A 16,269-nucleotide genomic window follows, 5' to 3' on the forward strand; every position below is an offset into this window, starting at 1 on the left:
ATTAAAACACAAAGGAGTGGTATATACGTTAAGTTATGTGTGCTTGCTGGGGATTTATGAAGGAAAGAAAAAACAGCTACTTGTAACAAGAAATGCCCGAATAACACTCATCATGCACAAAAATGCTTAAAGGGATATGAAACCCCAAAATCTTCTTTTGTGATTGACAGTGCATAACCTTTTTTTTTAAGAAAAAGTTTCCAATGAACTTCTGTTATCACATTGCTTAGTTTCCTTGCTATTCGGTGTTGAAGAAAGACCTAGGTATCATCTGGAGCACTAAATGGCAAGAAATGTTGTTGTCATCTTGTGCTCTTGCAAATGGATACCATTCTTACAAAACTGCTGCCATATAGTGATCCAGACACATGCACACTCCTGAGCGTACATCCCTGCTTTTCAACAAAAGATAAAAAAAGAACAAAAATGATAATAGAAGTTATACATTTGCTTTATATGAATCATGACATATATTGTTTTGATTAAATTAAAGGGACACTGAACCCATTTTTTTTTCTTTTGTGATTCAGATAGAGCATGACATTTTAAGCAACTTTCTAATTTACTCCTATTATCATTATATTTTCTTCATTCTCTTGGTATCTTTATTTAAAATGCAAGAATGTAAGTTTAGATGCCGGCCCTTTTTTGGTGAACAACCTGGGTTGTCCTTGCTGGCCAATAAAAAAGTGCTGTCCAGAGTTCTGATTAAAAAAAAAGCTTAGATGCCTTCTTTTTCAAATAAAGATAGCAAGAGAACGAAGAAAAATTGATAATAGGAGTAAATTAGAAAGTTGCTTAAAATGGCATGCTCTATCTGAATCACGAAAGAAAAAAATTTGGGTTCAGTGTCCCTTTAAATTAATAAATAAATAAATAAAAAATCACTAACAATTCATAATTTCAGTTCCACTTTACTATTAACTTAAAGGGACATACATGCGTAACAAAAAGGCTCCAATGTGTTAGAGCATTTTGTTATTGTACTATTGCATGTAATATAGCTATGTGTCTAACTCCTGCAAAGAGGTTAAACGCATAAGTTAAAGTCAGCTCCAGAGCAGCAATGCACTAACGAGAGCTTCTGAACGCATCTGGTGAGCCAATGATAAGAGGCATATATGTGTAACCACCTAATCACCAGTTAGCTCCCAGTAGTGCAGTGCTGCTCCTGAGCCTACCTAGGTATGCTTTCAACAAAGGATACCAAGAGAACTAAGTCAATTTGATAATATAAATAAATTGACAAGTCTCTTAAAATGACATGCTCTATCTGAACCATTTTGACTTTTTATGTCCCTTTAATTGTTTATATAGAAGCACCTATAATTACTTTTCTCTCACCGTAGTTCATCTAAAAGTTCCGTCTGCTCTCGTTCCGCTTCAGCCAGCTGTGCGGCCCGGTTAGCTTCAGTGATCGCATTATCCACTTGCTGTAGGACACCCTGCTCCAGCACTTCCTGATCATAAACCGCTATCCCCAGTCCCTGCAGCTCCTGAGCCTGTTGCTCGGATTCCACAGACTGAATCTGTGTACGGTCAATGTGCAGTAAGGGGGGCGCTTTTCTGAGTCCTTCGTCCCCATGGGGAGCAAGAAAGAGATGGTTGGAGCTAGATGATGGAGCAGAGGCATCTTGATCATTTTCAATCGCAGACAAGGCTGATGTTCCAGGAGATTCTACTGCAGGGGTGACCTCATTGGGCATTCTGTGGGCACAGAAGAAAAACAGGGTCTAGTTAATGAGAGTACACGGAACAAAACATAAACGTGCACGTGCACACAAATAAACAGAATTTAAAAGGGACAATAAAAACCTTGGAATTTTAAAAAAAAAGTTTAGTTATGGCTCAGTAAAACAACTTTGCAATATACTTTATTTATTCTGCCCATACGTAGATATTTTAGCTCATAAAATTGTGAATTTTCTCAATTTCAGAGCTGGAAATGCTCACTGCATACTTCTCAACAGGGTGGATTTGATTGAAATCATTGTGTAAATCACAATTTAATTCACTAGTCAGTAAAACCGATTTAAAACAATTGACATCATGGTTTTTATTTTTAGAATAATAACTTTTCAGATTATTTTTCCAGTTACAGGAGTACCTGTGAGATATTGCGGGTTCGGTTCCAGACCACCGCAATAAAGCAAATATAGCAATAAAGTGAGTTACACCATTTTTTTTGTTTCCCAGTAAATATATAAGTTATATTTACATTACATGGTAGACTATTAAGTGTGCAATAGCATTATGTCTAAAAAAAAAAAAAATGTACAAATCTTTATTAGAAAATACTTTATTGCTAAAAAATGGTAACCATCACCTTCAGCGAGCTGTAATCTTTTTGCTGGTGGTGTGTATATATGTGTATTTATATGTGTATATTTATTAATGTATATATGTTGGAAAAATTTCGCCGATAGACTTGCCTGACACAGGGTTGCCACAAACCTTCAATTTGTAAAAAGAGCAATATCTGCAAAGCACAATAACGAGGTAATCCTGTATATCAGACCATTACTGATTTGGTTATATATCATTAGATATGCGTAGATTGATCATTGAAATGAATTAAATTATTGGGACGTGAACTATCTCCAGTTTATTAGTTTAATTATTCATATTTGACCAACTTTTCACTGGTTCTTTATTGGAAGGAAAAAACTAATGATTAGCTTTATTTAACTAAAGAAAAATAACCTTTACCTTAATAATAACAATTTACAGTTTTTTTTCACTAAACAATAATGTTATAATTTATTTTTACTGCTTGCCCCTCCCTTCTCACACTTGGGTCCTTGTGCAGATCTATTCCACTCCAAACAATCTTCTATTCAGTGAGCGTCTTGAAACTTAGTATGGATTGATTCTGTGTACATAGATTTGCAGGGGAGCAATGGCATTAAAGGGGCAGTAAAGTCAAAATTAAACTTTCATAATTCAGAAAGTAAATACAATTTTTACCATTTTTCTTCTTTTATGTACTTTGCTTTGTTCTCTTTGGTATCCATTGATGAAAAGCATACATAGGTAGGCTCAGAAGCAATGCACTACTGTGAGCTAGCTGTGTGTCCCTGTCTCAACCAAATGTGTTCAGCTAGGTCCCAATAGAGCATTGCTCTCCTTCAACAAAGGATACCAAGAGAATGAAGCAAATTTGCTAATAGTAGTGAATCTGAAAATGGTACGCTCTATCTGAAACCCAAAAGTATTCTTTAATGATTATGTCCCTTTAAGGTCTATTTCTAAACTCTGTATGTTTCTTTTATAACATTTTTGCTGTGAAGACATTTTTGCTGTGAAGAAGGGGCATTTTATTACTGTAGACAAAAGATTACAGTTTTGAGAACTATACAACCAAGAGTATGTGATAACATCAAGATAAAAAAAAATCCCAGAATAATCTGACAAAAACCTCCGGGAGAGCATGACATTGTGAATGGATTAATTGAATTAATTTACCAAAAAAAACAAAAAAACATTACAGCCATGAATGTACAGCATCTTGCACTATAATTAAAAACTAATCTATATTTCAGGGTGATCAACCTTTAGATTATTATGTATCTTAAATAGAAACTATCTTTAAAGGGACACTGTACCCAATTTTTTTCTTTTGTAATTCAGAAAGAGCATGCAATTTTAAGCAACTTTCTAATTTACTCCTATTCTCAATTTTTCTTCGTTCTCTTGCTATCATTATTTGAAAAAGAAGGCATCTAAGCTTTTTTTTGGTTTCAGTACTCTGGACAGCACTTTTTTATTGGTGGATGAATTTATCCACCAATCAGCAAAGACAACCCAGGTTGTTCACCAAAAATGGGCCGGCATCTAAACTTACATTCTAGCATTTCAAATAAAGATACCACGAGAATGAAGACAATTTGAGAATAAGAGTAAATTAGAAAGTTGCTTAAAATTTCATGCTCTATCTGAATCACGAAAGAAATTTTTTGGGTACAGTGTCCCTTTAAATTAAAAAAAATTTAATGACCATGACTCGCCTGGTCTTCTGGAGGAGCAAATCTGGCCGGGATCCTCCAAATAAGGTAAACGGACATAAAAATAAAACCCACATTTTTTCTTTTATGATTCAGATAAATATACCATTTTAAACAATTTTCCAATGTACTTCTATTATGAAATGTTCTTTGTTTTTCTTGTTATCCTTTGTTGAAAAGCAGGGAGTTAAGTTCAGGAGAGTGCACGTGTTTGCAGCATTATAGGGCCTCAGTTTCGCAACAATGTTATACATTAGCAAGAGCACTAGACGGCAGCACTATTTCCTGTTATGTAGTGCTCCAGACGTACACACTACCTATCTAGATATCTCTTCAACAAAGAATAACAGGAGAATGAAGCAAATTTGATAATAGAAATAAATTGGAAAGTCTTTTAAAATGGAAGTCTCTATCTGAATCATGAAAGAAAAAAAATTGGCTTTCATCTCCCTTTAATGAAGTTGCACTCCTAGGTCATATTCAACCAGAATGATCAAATGCGCATGCACTGTTTCTCTGAGATAGAGTTAAGCAACGTCTAAGTAAACAGTGGATCTAATGTCAATAGATCTTACATATCACACAAATCATCATTACCATTGCTCATTGGTAATGTTTAATGATTTTTGTTATGATTTATTCTTTCACTAAAGGAATTACTTTCTACAGGAAAAAAACTAAGACCTATTGCAAATCTCTCTAATAATTTATACTGTTTGGTAATATCGGGCAGACTTGCTGGGCCTATGGCTCTTATCTGCAGTCAATATTTAATTATTTTAATGTGTAAAAATATATTGTTTTAATGTTTTAAACCAGTGTGTTCTGTAATGATTGTACTGTTATCTTACAATGTCAACCCTGCCCCTCACAATTTACCTAAATGTAAACAGACACAAATGTGTCCTTTCATGATTCAGAGTGTCAATTTTAAATAAAGTTTACATTTTACCCCATGAGCAAATTAACTTTATTCTCTTAACCTTTGTAGAAAAGCTGGTAGGAAGGCTCAGAAGCGTGCATGTGTCTGAAGAACTACAGTATATGGCAGCAGTTTTGCAAGAATGCTTTTAACGTTATATATATTATGCAATGAGTACACTGCTGCCATCTAGTGCCCAAAAACATTTTTGCAAAACTATTGCCATATAGTTCTCTAGACATGCACGCAACCTACCTAGGTATTCTCTTCAAAAGAAAATACAATGAGAACAAAGTGCATTTGATTCTTTCTTAAAATTGCATGCTTTTACTGAATCGGGAAAGAAAAATTGTGTTTCACATCCATTTAAAGGTTAACTGAAAAACATATCTATCCTGCAATTTTGACTGATTTGCTGAAATACTTTGTTATGTAATAAAGGGTGTTCACCATGGAATGAACTTCCATTAGAGGAGGTACGGACAAACACTGTGAAGAACTTTGAGAAAGACTGGGATAAGCATAAGGCTACCCTACAAACTAAATTAATACTTTTAGGACATTTTGGGCAGACTTGTAGGGGCCTATGGTTCTTATCTGCTGTCAAAATTGATGTTTCTATATTGAAAAGAGATAGCAGATTTTATAAATGCATGTTGCTTCCTATAAGGTGATAGGACGGCTTTAGGACACACACAAAAAGAATAAATTTAATCAGACTGAAATTTTTTGCAAGCATTAAAAATAAACTTTAAGAACATTACACAATCTAATCAGCAATAAACTAGTTGTGCTAATTACACACTTTACTAGAGAGGACTTTTAAACAATGTCCTATTGACTGTAAGAAGGGATTGCCAAATTAATGTCACTGTTAATTAACCCCTAAGCTGCCAGAAAGGCTGCAAATACACTGACCCCATTAACCCCCTGAACTACAAGAAAGGATTGTATAATACTATTACCCCAGTAACTGCCAAAGAAAGCTGCAAAAACAACCAATCCCCTTTATAAAGAGCACAACCGTGAGGATGTTGTTGTTTTGTAACTATTTCGTCAATCACAGCTACTACCGGTAGTCAGTCAGTGCCACCATTCTAACGATAGCATTTTATATTTCACTATTTGTGTTAAAAGTCTATGAGGTCACCTCTTGCTCCTCCTCTGTTGGTCCTGGTCAATAATAGGTCCCTTGTTTAGATCGGTAAGGAATTAAACACCGGTTCCGGTCACCACTTGCAGTAGCACGGCTACCACTCCACAGTCCACACAGTTACACAATCAAAGCACTTCCGGAACTGACATCATTTACCCGGACAACATTCTCAGTGCGCCACCGGAAGCTACAATGTGGATAAATGTTTTGGTTTGCGTTCCAAATACCGGAAGTGGAACATGCACGCGCTAATATATGCATGGGATTCAATTCCACTTTTTGAACTGACCAAAATTTACTTCAATTTTTCAAAACAAACTACAGGGATTTGGATGGAAAAAAAAAATCCATATTAGTTTTATTATTAAAATATACTATTCTGTTATAGCTGAGATTGGCAGGTAGTGCAATTCTGGTGTTACAAAAAGACCAACGTAGTTTCTTTTCTTTCACTGTACAATACAGCAGATGCTTCCCAGAACTTAGTACTATCTGTAAAGCGCCACACTTCTTCCAACCATTTATGGGGTTTTTATGTTAACAAAACTGTAAATTCTTAATCATATACCATTAAAAACAAAAAGGTAAAACTTCCTAATCCACTCATATCTAACTTGCCGCTATCACTAAACTGCATCTAACCCAACAATGTTCTTTCCTCCTCTACACTTTTTCTTTTACAACAAAAATGAAACTGGTATTTGTCTCCAATCAAAACTCTAGAGTTATGAAAAAAAAAAAGTTAAATATATTTACAGACAAAATATACCATTGATATATACAGCACAGCTAAACAAAATAGGTTGCGTGTAACACAGTGCTTTGCAAACTGTGTGTTGTGACACATTAGTGTGTTGGCGGCAGTGTGTAGGTGTGTCCCTGCTTAAGCACAATTTTTTTTAATTTTAAATTCTTTTAAAAATGTTTTTTTGGTTTCCGACTTTCCGCCTGCCTGTTACGAAAATCACGTGATTGAAACCTAGTGGGTCACAGATCATCTTAACCTATTGGTGCAGCTTAGTGGGAACTGAAACTATTCCTATTTGCGGCACATTCGCTCCTGACTGCACGTGTAGTCTCCTCAATCGGCTCATGACTGCACATGCAGTCTCCTCAATCGGCTCGTGACTGCACATGCATTCAGTGAGTGGGACAGCAGTGTGTTTGCAGCGCGGGCAGTAGTCAGTCGGACTCGTAGAGCGCTGAGGGCAGTAGCTTAAAGGGACACTAAACCCAAAAGTTTTCTTTCATGATTCAGATAGAACGTACAATTTTAAACAACATTCCAATTTACTTCTATTATCTATTTTGCTTCATTCTTTAGATATCCTTTGCTTAAGAAATAGCAATGCACATTGGTGAGCCAATCACATGAGGGATCTATGTGCAGCCACCAATCAGCAGCTACTGAGCCTATCTAGATATGCTTTTCAGCAAAGGATATCAAGAGAATGATGCAAAATAGATAACAGAAGTAAATTAGAAAGTTGTTTAAAAGTGCATGCTCTTTCTAAATCATGAAAGAAAAAAATTGGGTTTCATGTCCCTTTAAAGGGACACTGAACCCAAATTTTTTCTTTTGTGATTCAGATAGAGCATGACATTTTAAGCAACTTTCTAATTTACTCCTATTATCAAATTTTCTTCATTCTCTTGGTATCTTTACTTAAAATGCAGGAATGTAAGTTTAGACGCCGGCCCATTTTTGGTGAACAACCTGGGTTGTTCTTGCTGATTGATGGATAAATTCATCCGCAATAAAAATGTGCTGTCCAGAGTACTGAGCCAAAAAAAAGCTTAGATGCCTTCTTTCTCAAACAACGATAGCAAGACAATGAAGAAAAATTGATAATAGGAGTAAATTAGAAAGTTGCTTAAAATCGCATGCTCTATCTGAATCACAAAAGAAAAAATTTGGGTTCAGTGTCCCTGAGCTGATGTCAGAAGTCAGTGTTGTTTTTTCGCAGCTAGCTCCCAGTAGTGCATTGCTGCACCTGCTCTTGATAAATGTATAGGAAGTGGAAGCTTAAAAATGCTTGACGATAAAATGTAAGTGTCTTTATTTAACATTCCACTAAATATTCAGAAATGTGTGTTCATCCTATCAACCTCATACATCCCATTAAAAAAGTAACTATTGGTGTTATTAAACTTTTTTTTTAATTCTTGCACATACATACTGTTACTTGTAAATACATTTTGTTATTATATAATTTATTTATGTGTCCATATCTCTTAAAACAAGTTAGTTTAACCTCCTGTTTGCTAGTACAACTGAGTTACTGTGTCGCAAAATGATGTAGGTCTAAAAAGTCACCAACATGAAAAGTTTGAAAAGCTCTGGTGTAACAAATAAGCTCACTGCATCATCTCATCAAGACAAGTCGCACATTTCTTGCTTTCAAAGTCAATGGGCTAGATTGCAAGTGGTGTAAGCGAAAACACTGCTAGCGCTAAACTTTTTGAGCTATTCAGGTTGTGCTGGTATTACAAGTTAAAAAAAAACGCATTTTGTGCTAGTGTTAACCCGAATACCACAAATAAACTAACCAGTTTTCCCGTGCGTGTGCATGTATTTCCCCATAGAGATCAACGGAGAAAAAAAAGTGGAAGAAAACCCCAACACCCGAGATCACGCAAACTCCATTGCATTTTCGCATTCCCCATAGAAGTCAATGAAAAGTTAAAAAAAACACCCAACGTAGAATATTCGCATTAACAAATGTGAAATATTTACAGTAATTACATAGTTAAAATCTTTATTAAATATGAATATTGCATAAATGTTTTATCATGTTTTTATCTGCTTAACTCCTTAAGGACCACAGCACTTTTCCATTTTCTGACCGTTTGGGACCAGGGCTATTTTTACATTTTTGCGGTGTTTGTGTTTAGCTGTAATTTTTCTCTTACTCATTTACTGTACCCACACATATTATATACCGTTTTTCTCACCATTAACCTTTTAATGCCGTTATGCCGTTCTATTCTATCATAATTATACTGGGCTTTAGAGCCGTTATGACCGAATAGAACGTCATAGCCAACGGCTGTCCTGAAGCCTTCTGTGCTTCCTGGATTTGATTGCAGTCTGGAGGGCGTTCCTACGGTTGTAGGGATGCTCCCCAGACGCGATCCAATAATTGAAATCTCGCGATCGTCTGCACGATAGCGTGGTTTCAATTTGTCTACATCGGAACAGTTGTTCCAATGTAGACGCTTTAGCCCTGACAGGAAAGGGTTAAATAGACTTTCTAAAGATAACATTATTTTAATCATATCTTATAATTTACTATAATTTTTTTTATAAAATATGAGGAAAAAATGGAAAAAAACACACTTTTTCTAACTTTGACCCCCAAAATCTGTTACACATCTACAACCACAAAAAACACCCATGCTAAATAGTTTCTAAATTTTGTCCTGAGTTTAGAAATACCTAGGCCTCTATTTACCAAAGTCTGGCGGACCTGATCCGACAGTGCGGATCAGGTCCGCCAGACTTCACTGAATACGGAGAGCAATGCTAAAAGCAATAATTGAACTCTTTGCTATTCTTAATAGGTATAACAATTTATTCACAAAAGAAAAGAACAATCTTAAACAATAATGTATAATAACTTGTTTATATTAAAGTAAAATAAATCAATACATCACCAGATAGTGCATCATATATGTCCCACTTTGGCTGGGGATTCCCGCTTACTTCAGCCCGAACGATATAGAAGATCTGGGAGTTACACTTTTATATCCAGACGACACAACTTTTAATAATAGTTCTTACATTAGTTTGTGCAAAAGTGGTTATGAAACTATGTGTCTCTTATTCCTGTCAAGATGTATCCGGTCCAACAAATGTCTCAACCAAGGATGATTCATTTGTTCTTTTAGTATACATATTGTTTTGTTCAGCATTTTTTCAATCAAAACAAGTTATATACAGGTGAAACTCGAAAAATTAGAATATCGTGCAAAAGTTCATTTATTTCACTAATGCAACTTAAAAGGTGAAACTAATATATGAGATAGACTCATTACATGCAAAGCAAGATAGTTCAAGCCGTGATTTGTCATAATTGTGATGATTATGGCTTACAGCTCATGAAAACCCCAAATCCACAATCTCAGAAAATTAGAATATTGTGAAAAGGTGCAATATTCTAGGCTCAAAGTGTCCCACTCTAATCAGCTAATTAAGCCTTAACACCTGTAAAGGGTTCCTGAGCCTTTAAATGGTCTCTCAGTCTGGTTCAGTAGGAATCACAATCATGGGAAAGACCGCTGACCTGACAGTTGTGCAGAAAACCATCATTGACACCCTCCATAAGGAGGGAAAGCCTCAAAAGGTAATTGCAAAAGAAGTTGGATGTTCCCAAAGCGCTGTATCAAAGCACATTAATAGAAAGTTATGTGGAAGGGAAAAGTGTGGAAGATTACTTTGGGGCATTGTCCCGCAAAAGGCCCTTTAAAGGGCTATTCGTAATTTAGTATAAGGTAGGGCTTTTTATTATTTGGGGGGGGGGGGCTTTTTTATTTTATTAGGGGGATTAGATTAGGTGTAATTAGTTTAAAAAACTTGTAATTATTTTATTATTTTCTGTAATTTAGTGTTTGTTGTTTTTCGTACTTTAGTTTATTTAATTTAATTGTATTTAATTGTAGTTAATTGTAGTTAATGTAGGTAATTAATTTAATGATAGTGTAGTGTTAGGTGTAATTGTAACTTAGGTTAGGTTTTATTTTACAGGTATATTTGTATTTATTTTAACTAGGTAGTTATTAAATAGTTAATAACTATTTAATAACTATTGTACCTAGTTAAAATAAATACAAAGTTGCCTGTAAAATAAAAATAAACCCTAAGCTAGCTACAATGTAACTATTAGTTATATTGTAGCTATATTAGGGTTTATTTTATAGGTAAGTATTTAGTTTTAAATAGGAATAATTTATTTCGATTTAGTGTTAGACTTAGGTTTAGGGGTTAATATATTTAATATAGAGGCGGCGGTGTAGGGGATGCAGATTAGGGGTTAATAAATATAATGTAGGTGGCGGTGGGCTCCGGGAGCGGCAGTTTAGGGGTTAAACTCTTTATTTAGTTGCCGCGGGGTCCGGGAGCGGCAGGATAGGGGTTAATAACTTTATGTAGGTGGCGGCGGTATAGGGGACGGAAGATTAGGGGTTAATATGTATAATGTAGGTGGCGGTGGGCTCCGGGAGCGGCGGTTTAGGGGTTAATAACTTTATTTAGGTGCGGCGGGGTCCGGGAATGGCGGTATAGGGGGTAAAACAGTATAGTATAGTGTGGGTGTTTAGTGACAGGGTACCAATAAAGCTGTAAAAAAGCCGAAGAGCAGCGAGATCGATGACTATTAGTTAACAACAGTCTGCTGCTCATCGCACCGTACTTGGTGTGCAGCTTTTTGACAGCTTTTTTGATAATTTTGGAGAACGTATTCAGGTCAGCGGCAGCGATGTTAGGCGATCTTAGGCGAGCGTATTGGTGCCGTCGAATGCAGGTAAGTTGACGGCTTGATAAATAGAGGCCTAGGTCTGTTTTTCTTTAGCCCAGGTAAGACGCTTCTGACGTTGTTTGTTGTTCAGGAGTGGCATGACAAGAGGAATACGACATTTGAAGCCCATGTCCAGGATCCGTGTGTGTGTGGTGGCTCTTGATGCACTGACTCCAGCCTCAGTCCACTCCTTGTGAAAGTCCCCAACACTTTTGAATGGCCTTTTCCTAACAATCCTCTCCAGGCTGCGGTCATCCCTGCTGCTTGTGCACCTTTTCCTTCCACACTTTTCCCTTTCACATAACTTTCTATTAATGTGCTTTGATACAGCACTTTGGGAACATCCAACTTCTTTTGCAATTACCTTTTGAGGCTTTCCCTCCTTATGGAGGGTGTCAATGATGGTTTTCTGCACAACTGTCAGGTCAGCAGTCTTTCCCATGATTGTGATTCCTACTGAACAAGACTGAGAGACCATTTAAAGGCTCAGGAACCCTTTGCATGATTAGAGTGGGACACTTTGAGCCTAGAATATTGCACCTTTTCACAATATTCTAATTTTCTGAGATTGTGAATTTGGGGTTTTCATGAGCTGTAAGCCATAATCATCACAATTATGACAAATCATGGCTGGAACTATCTTGCTTTGCATGTAATGAGTCTATCTCATATATTAGTTTCACCTTTTAAGTTGCATTAGTGAAATAAATGAACGTTTGCTCGATATTCTAATTTTTCGAGTTTCACCTGTATAAGCTTAAAGTCTATGCCATGTCAGCAACTCAGGATTTCTCCGTCTATATAGATTCATATAGACCAAGAAGACTGGTTCACATTCATCACTCTTTATATGGCCTGCCATATCTAGTGATGTCGCGTATAGTTCGCCGGCGAATAGTTCCCCGCGAACATAGCATGTTCGCGTTCGCCGCGGACGGCGAACATATGCGATATTCGGTCCGCCCCCTATTCCTCATCATTGAGTAAACTTTGACCCTGTACCTCACAGTCAGAAGACACATTACAGCCAATCAGCAGCAGACCCTCCCTCCCAGACCCTCCCACCTCCTGGACAGCATCCATTTTAGATTAATTCGGAAGCTGCATTCTTAGTGAGAGGAGGGACAGTGTAGCTGCTGCTGATTTAATAGGGAAATCGATAGCTAGGCTAGTGTATTCAGTGTCCACTACAGTCCTGAAGGACTCATCTGATCTCTGCTGTAAGGACAGCACCCAAAAAAGCCCTTTTTAGGGCTAGAACATCAGTCTGCTTTTTTTTTCCCCTGTGTAATCTAATTGCAGTTGCCTGCCTGCCTGCCAGCGTGTGTGTCAGGCTCACAGCGTATACTGTGCCCACTTGCCCAGTGCCACCACTCATATCTGGTGTAACAGTAGTGTAGATTTAAAAAAAAAAAAACAACACTTTTTTGACTGTGAAACAATAGCAAACAGCTGTCAGTACCCAAGATGGCCACCAATAAGGCATATGGGGAGAGTTAGAGAGCTGTTTTGGGGGGATCAGGGAGGTTGGGGGCTAAGGGGGGATGCTACACCACAGCATATGTAAATATGCTAAAAAAAATTAAAAAAAAATTAAAAACCTTTTATTTTAGTACTGGCAGACTTTCTGCCAGTACTTAAAGGGATATTCCAGCCAAAATTGGAAACCACATGGGTGCATTTCGATATTGAACAGAAGCAATTTTGTAATATACATGCATTAGCAAAAATGCTTCTAATAAAAGCTATAGCTGTTTCAAAAGTGTATTTAAGTATGCAACGTGCACCAGCATTTTAAACACAGCACTTGCCCAGAGAGCTTAAGGTGCTTGTACCATCTGGTAATGACTCAATTTGCTAATTGCTGACATGATACAAGCCCCAGTGATGATCTGAGCAGCTGCAATATTTAAAATGTGGGTGCAATAACAATATCTAGCTATGCTTCACATGCACGTGCAGAGAAAAATGTTAACACTAAAACAGTGATAACTTTTACTAGAAGCATTTTTGCTAATACATTTATATTGCAAATATGTTTCTATTCCAAAATGTTATTAATCTGTACATTTATATTTTGACTGGAATGTCCCTTTAAGATGGCGGGGACAATTGTGGGGTGGGGGAGGGAAGGGAGCTGTTTGGGAGGGATCAGGGGGTCTGATGTGTCAGGTGGGAGGCTGATCTCTACACTAAAGCTAAAATTAACCCTGCAAGCTCCCTACAAACTCCCTAATTAACCCCCTTCACTGCTAGCCATAATACACGTGTGATGCGCAGCAGCATTTAGCGGCCTTCTAATTACCAGAAAGCAACGCCAAAGTCATATATGTCTGCTATTTCTGAACAAAGGGGATCCCAGAGAAGCATTTACAACCATTTGTGCCATAATTGCACAAGCTGTTTGTAAATAATTTCAGTGAGAAACCTAAAATTGTGAAAAAATTTAAGTTTTTTTTTAAATTTGATTGCATTTGGCGGAGAAATGGTGGCATGAAATATACCAAAATGGGCCTAGATCAATACTTTGGGCTGTCTACTACACTACACTTAAGCTAAAATTAACTCTACAAGCTCCCTACATGCTCCCTAATTAACCCCTTCACTGCTGGGCATAAAACACGTGTGGTGCGCAGTGGCATTTAGCAGCCTTCTAATTACCAAAAATCAACGTCAAAGCCATATAAGTCTGCTATTTCTGAACAAAGGGGATCCCAGAGAAGCATTTACAACCATTTATGCCATAATTGCATAAGTTGTTTGTAAATAATTTCTGTGAGAAACCTAAAGTTTGTGAAAAATTGAACAATTTTTTTTTATTTGATTGCATTTGGCGGTGAAATTGTGGCATTAAATATACCAAAATGGGCCTAGATCAATACTTTGGGTTGTCTACTACACTACACTTAAGCTAAAATGAACTCTACAAGCTCCCTACATGCTCCTTAATTAACCCCTTCACTGCTGGGCATAAAACACGTGTGGTGCGCAGTGGCATTTAGTAGCCTTCTAATTACCAAAAAGCAACACCAAAGCCATATAAGTCTGCTATAATGGCATGTCTGGCACACAGTGTTGGGGCAAGGGTCCATCTGACCACTGATACCTGGTCTGCAAAGCATGGTCAGGGCAGGTATATCACCTACACTGCGCACTGTGAAGCGGGCGTAACCCTTACACTACCTGATCGATACAACATCATACCTGATGTTTTAAAGCACGTTATTCCAAACAATTTAGGAATGTTAGGTGATTTATGCCCTTTATGGATTAAAACCAGACTCTGCATCAACTATGTAATTTTCCATGGGAGTTTTGCCATGGATCCCCCTCCGGCATGCCACAGTTCAGGTGTTAGTCCCCTTGAAACAACTTTTCCATCACTATTGTGGCCAGAAAGAGTCCCTGTGGGTTTTAAAATTGGCCTGCCTATTGAAGTCTATGGCGGTTTGCCCGGTTCGCGAACTTTTGCGGAAGTTCGCGTTCGCCGTTCGCGAACCCCAATTTTTATGTTTGCGACATCACTAGCCATATCACATTTGTATCACAGTGTGTGATTTTATTGTTGAATATATATAGAGGTGTAGGTATTTTGAGACCAGGTGGCATCAGACAGATATACATCAAGAAAGTTCTTGTGGTAGTCACAATTGGATTAAAAGAGGATGCTTCCCAGGTTTAATGTACACTTAATGTGGTATCAGATCCTACTGAGCATGTACAAGAGTTCAAAAGGCCTTGCAAATCACATGTTTTGATACTGTTATTATACACCACCAGGACCAACAACTATGTCCTGTTGCTCTTAATGGCCATCTGCTCATTTATACAACTCCTGCTGTTCCAGTTTGTGACAATTTAAGACATTGCTCTAAAGCAGTATCCATGCACAGTATGAGGCAGACACTTTGCTGTGACTTTGTAGAAATGTCATGGTGCCCTGGGTGCCTGCCTGCCCATTTATACTGCTGCTTCTGCTCCAACTTGTGACAATTGCAGACAACACTCTTATCCACACCGTAAAGCCCACACCTCACTGGGACTGCAATGCTAGCTTATGAGATTTGATCAGAAAGAAAAAATAGATAGTCGACTCATCTTTGCCACTAAATAATCCCCAATCTCTCTCTGGTTCAATGGGTTAGTTGACCAATGCCTGAAGGCTAAAGTTAGATGTAGGCTGAACCATTCTTCAGTATATCGTGTGCAGGGGAGCGTACACTACATTCACAAAACATCCATGACGGGTGGAACCTAGTGTGGGATATCCACTCCAATCTGAACACTGTAGGAGCTGTACACATGTATAATGCCAGAATATTATCCATTTAAATGCAGTACCACTTACTGTGATACTGTTTGTTCTTCTGCTGCTCCAACTTGTGACACCACGGTATAAGGCACACACTTTGCTGTGACCTTTCTGATCTATATATCTCAGCCATGTCCAGCTTCACCGGGTGCTTGCCTGCCAGTTTATACTAGTACTCCAATTTGTGACGGTTCTAGATAACACTCTGAGGCTGTATTTACGGTTTAAGATCAACACTGTGCTGTAACTTGGTGGTCATAGAACAATATGTCCAGCTTCTTCTCAGCTGCCCTGAGTGTCCTGCTACTCCTGTATTACTCTGGTTGCCCATCTGCCCATTTGGTCTGCAGTTTAGCTGG

General features: G+C 37.5%; 1 protein-coding gene across 1 annotated transcript in view; it reads right to left on the reverse strand.

The window, feature by feature from the left end:
* The window catches only part of ERCC6 (ERCC excision repair 6, chromatin remodeling factor), a 119,518-nt gene extending 113,265 nt beyond the window's left edge, over positions 1-6,253 (reverse strand). Inside the window, exons 1-2 of the mRNA XM_053692191.1 lie at positions 6,077-6,253; positions 1,345-1,707 (exon numbers count right to left, since the gene is read on the reverse strand). Coding sequence (XP_053548166.1) covers positions 1,345-1,706 — 362 coding nt within the window. The 5' untranslated portion in view covers position 1,707; positions 6,077-6,253. The remainder of the gene's footprint in view (positions 1-1,344; positions 1,708-6,076) is intronic.
* Positions 6,254-16,269: the final 10,016 nt, after the last annotated feature.

This window comes from Bombina bombina, chromosome 9, assembly GCF_027579735.1.
Source record: "Bombina bombina isolate aBomBom1 chromosome 9, aBomBom1.pri, whole genome shotgun sequence".
In the NCBI taxonomy this organism is placed as follows: Eukaryota; Metazoa; Chordata; class Amphibia; order Anura; family Bombinatoridae; genus Bombina; species Bombina bombina.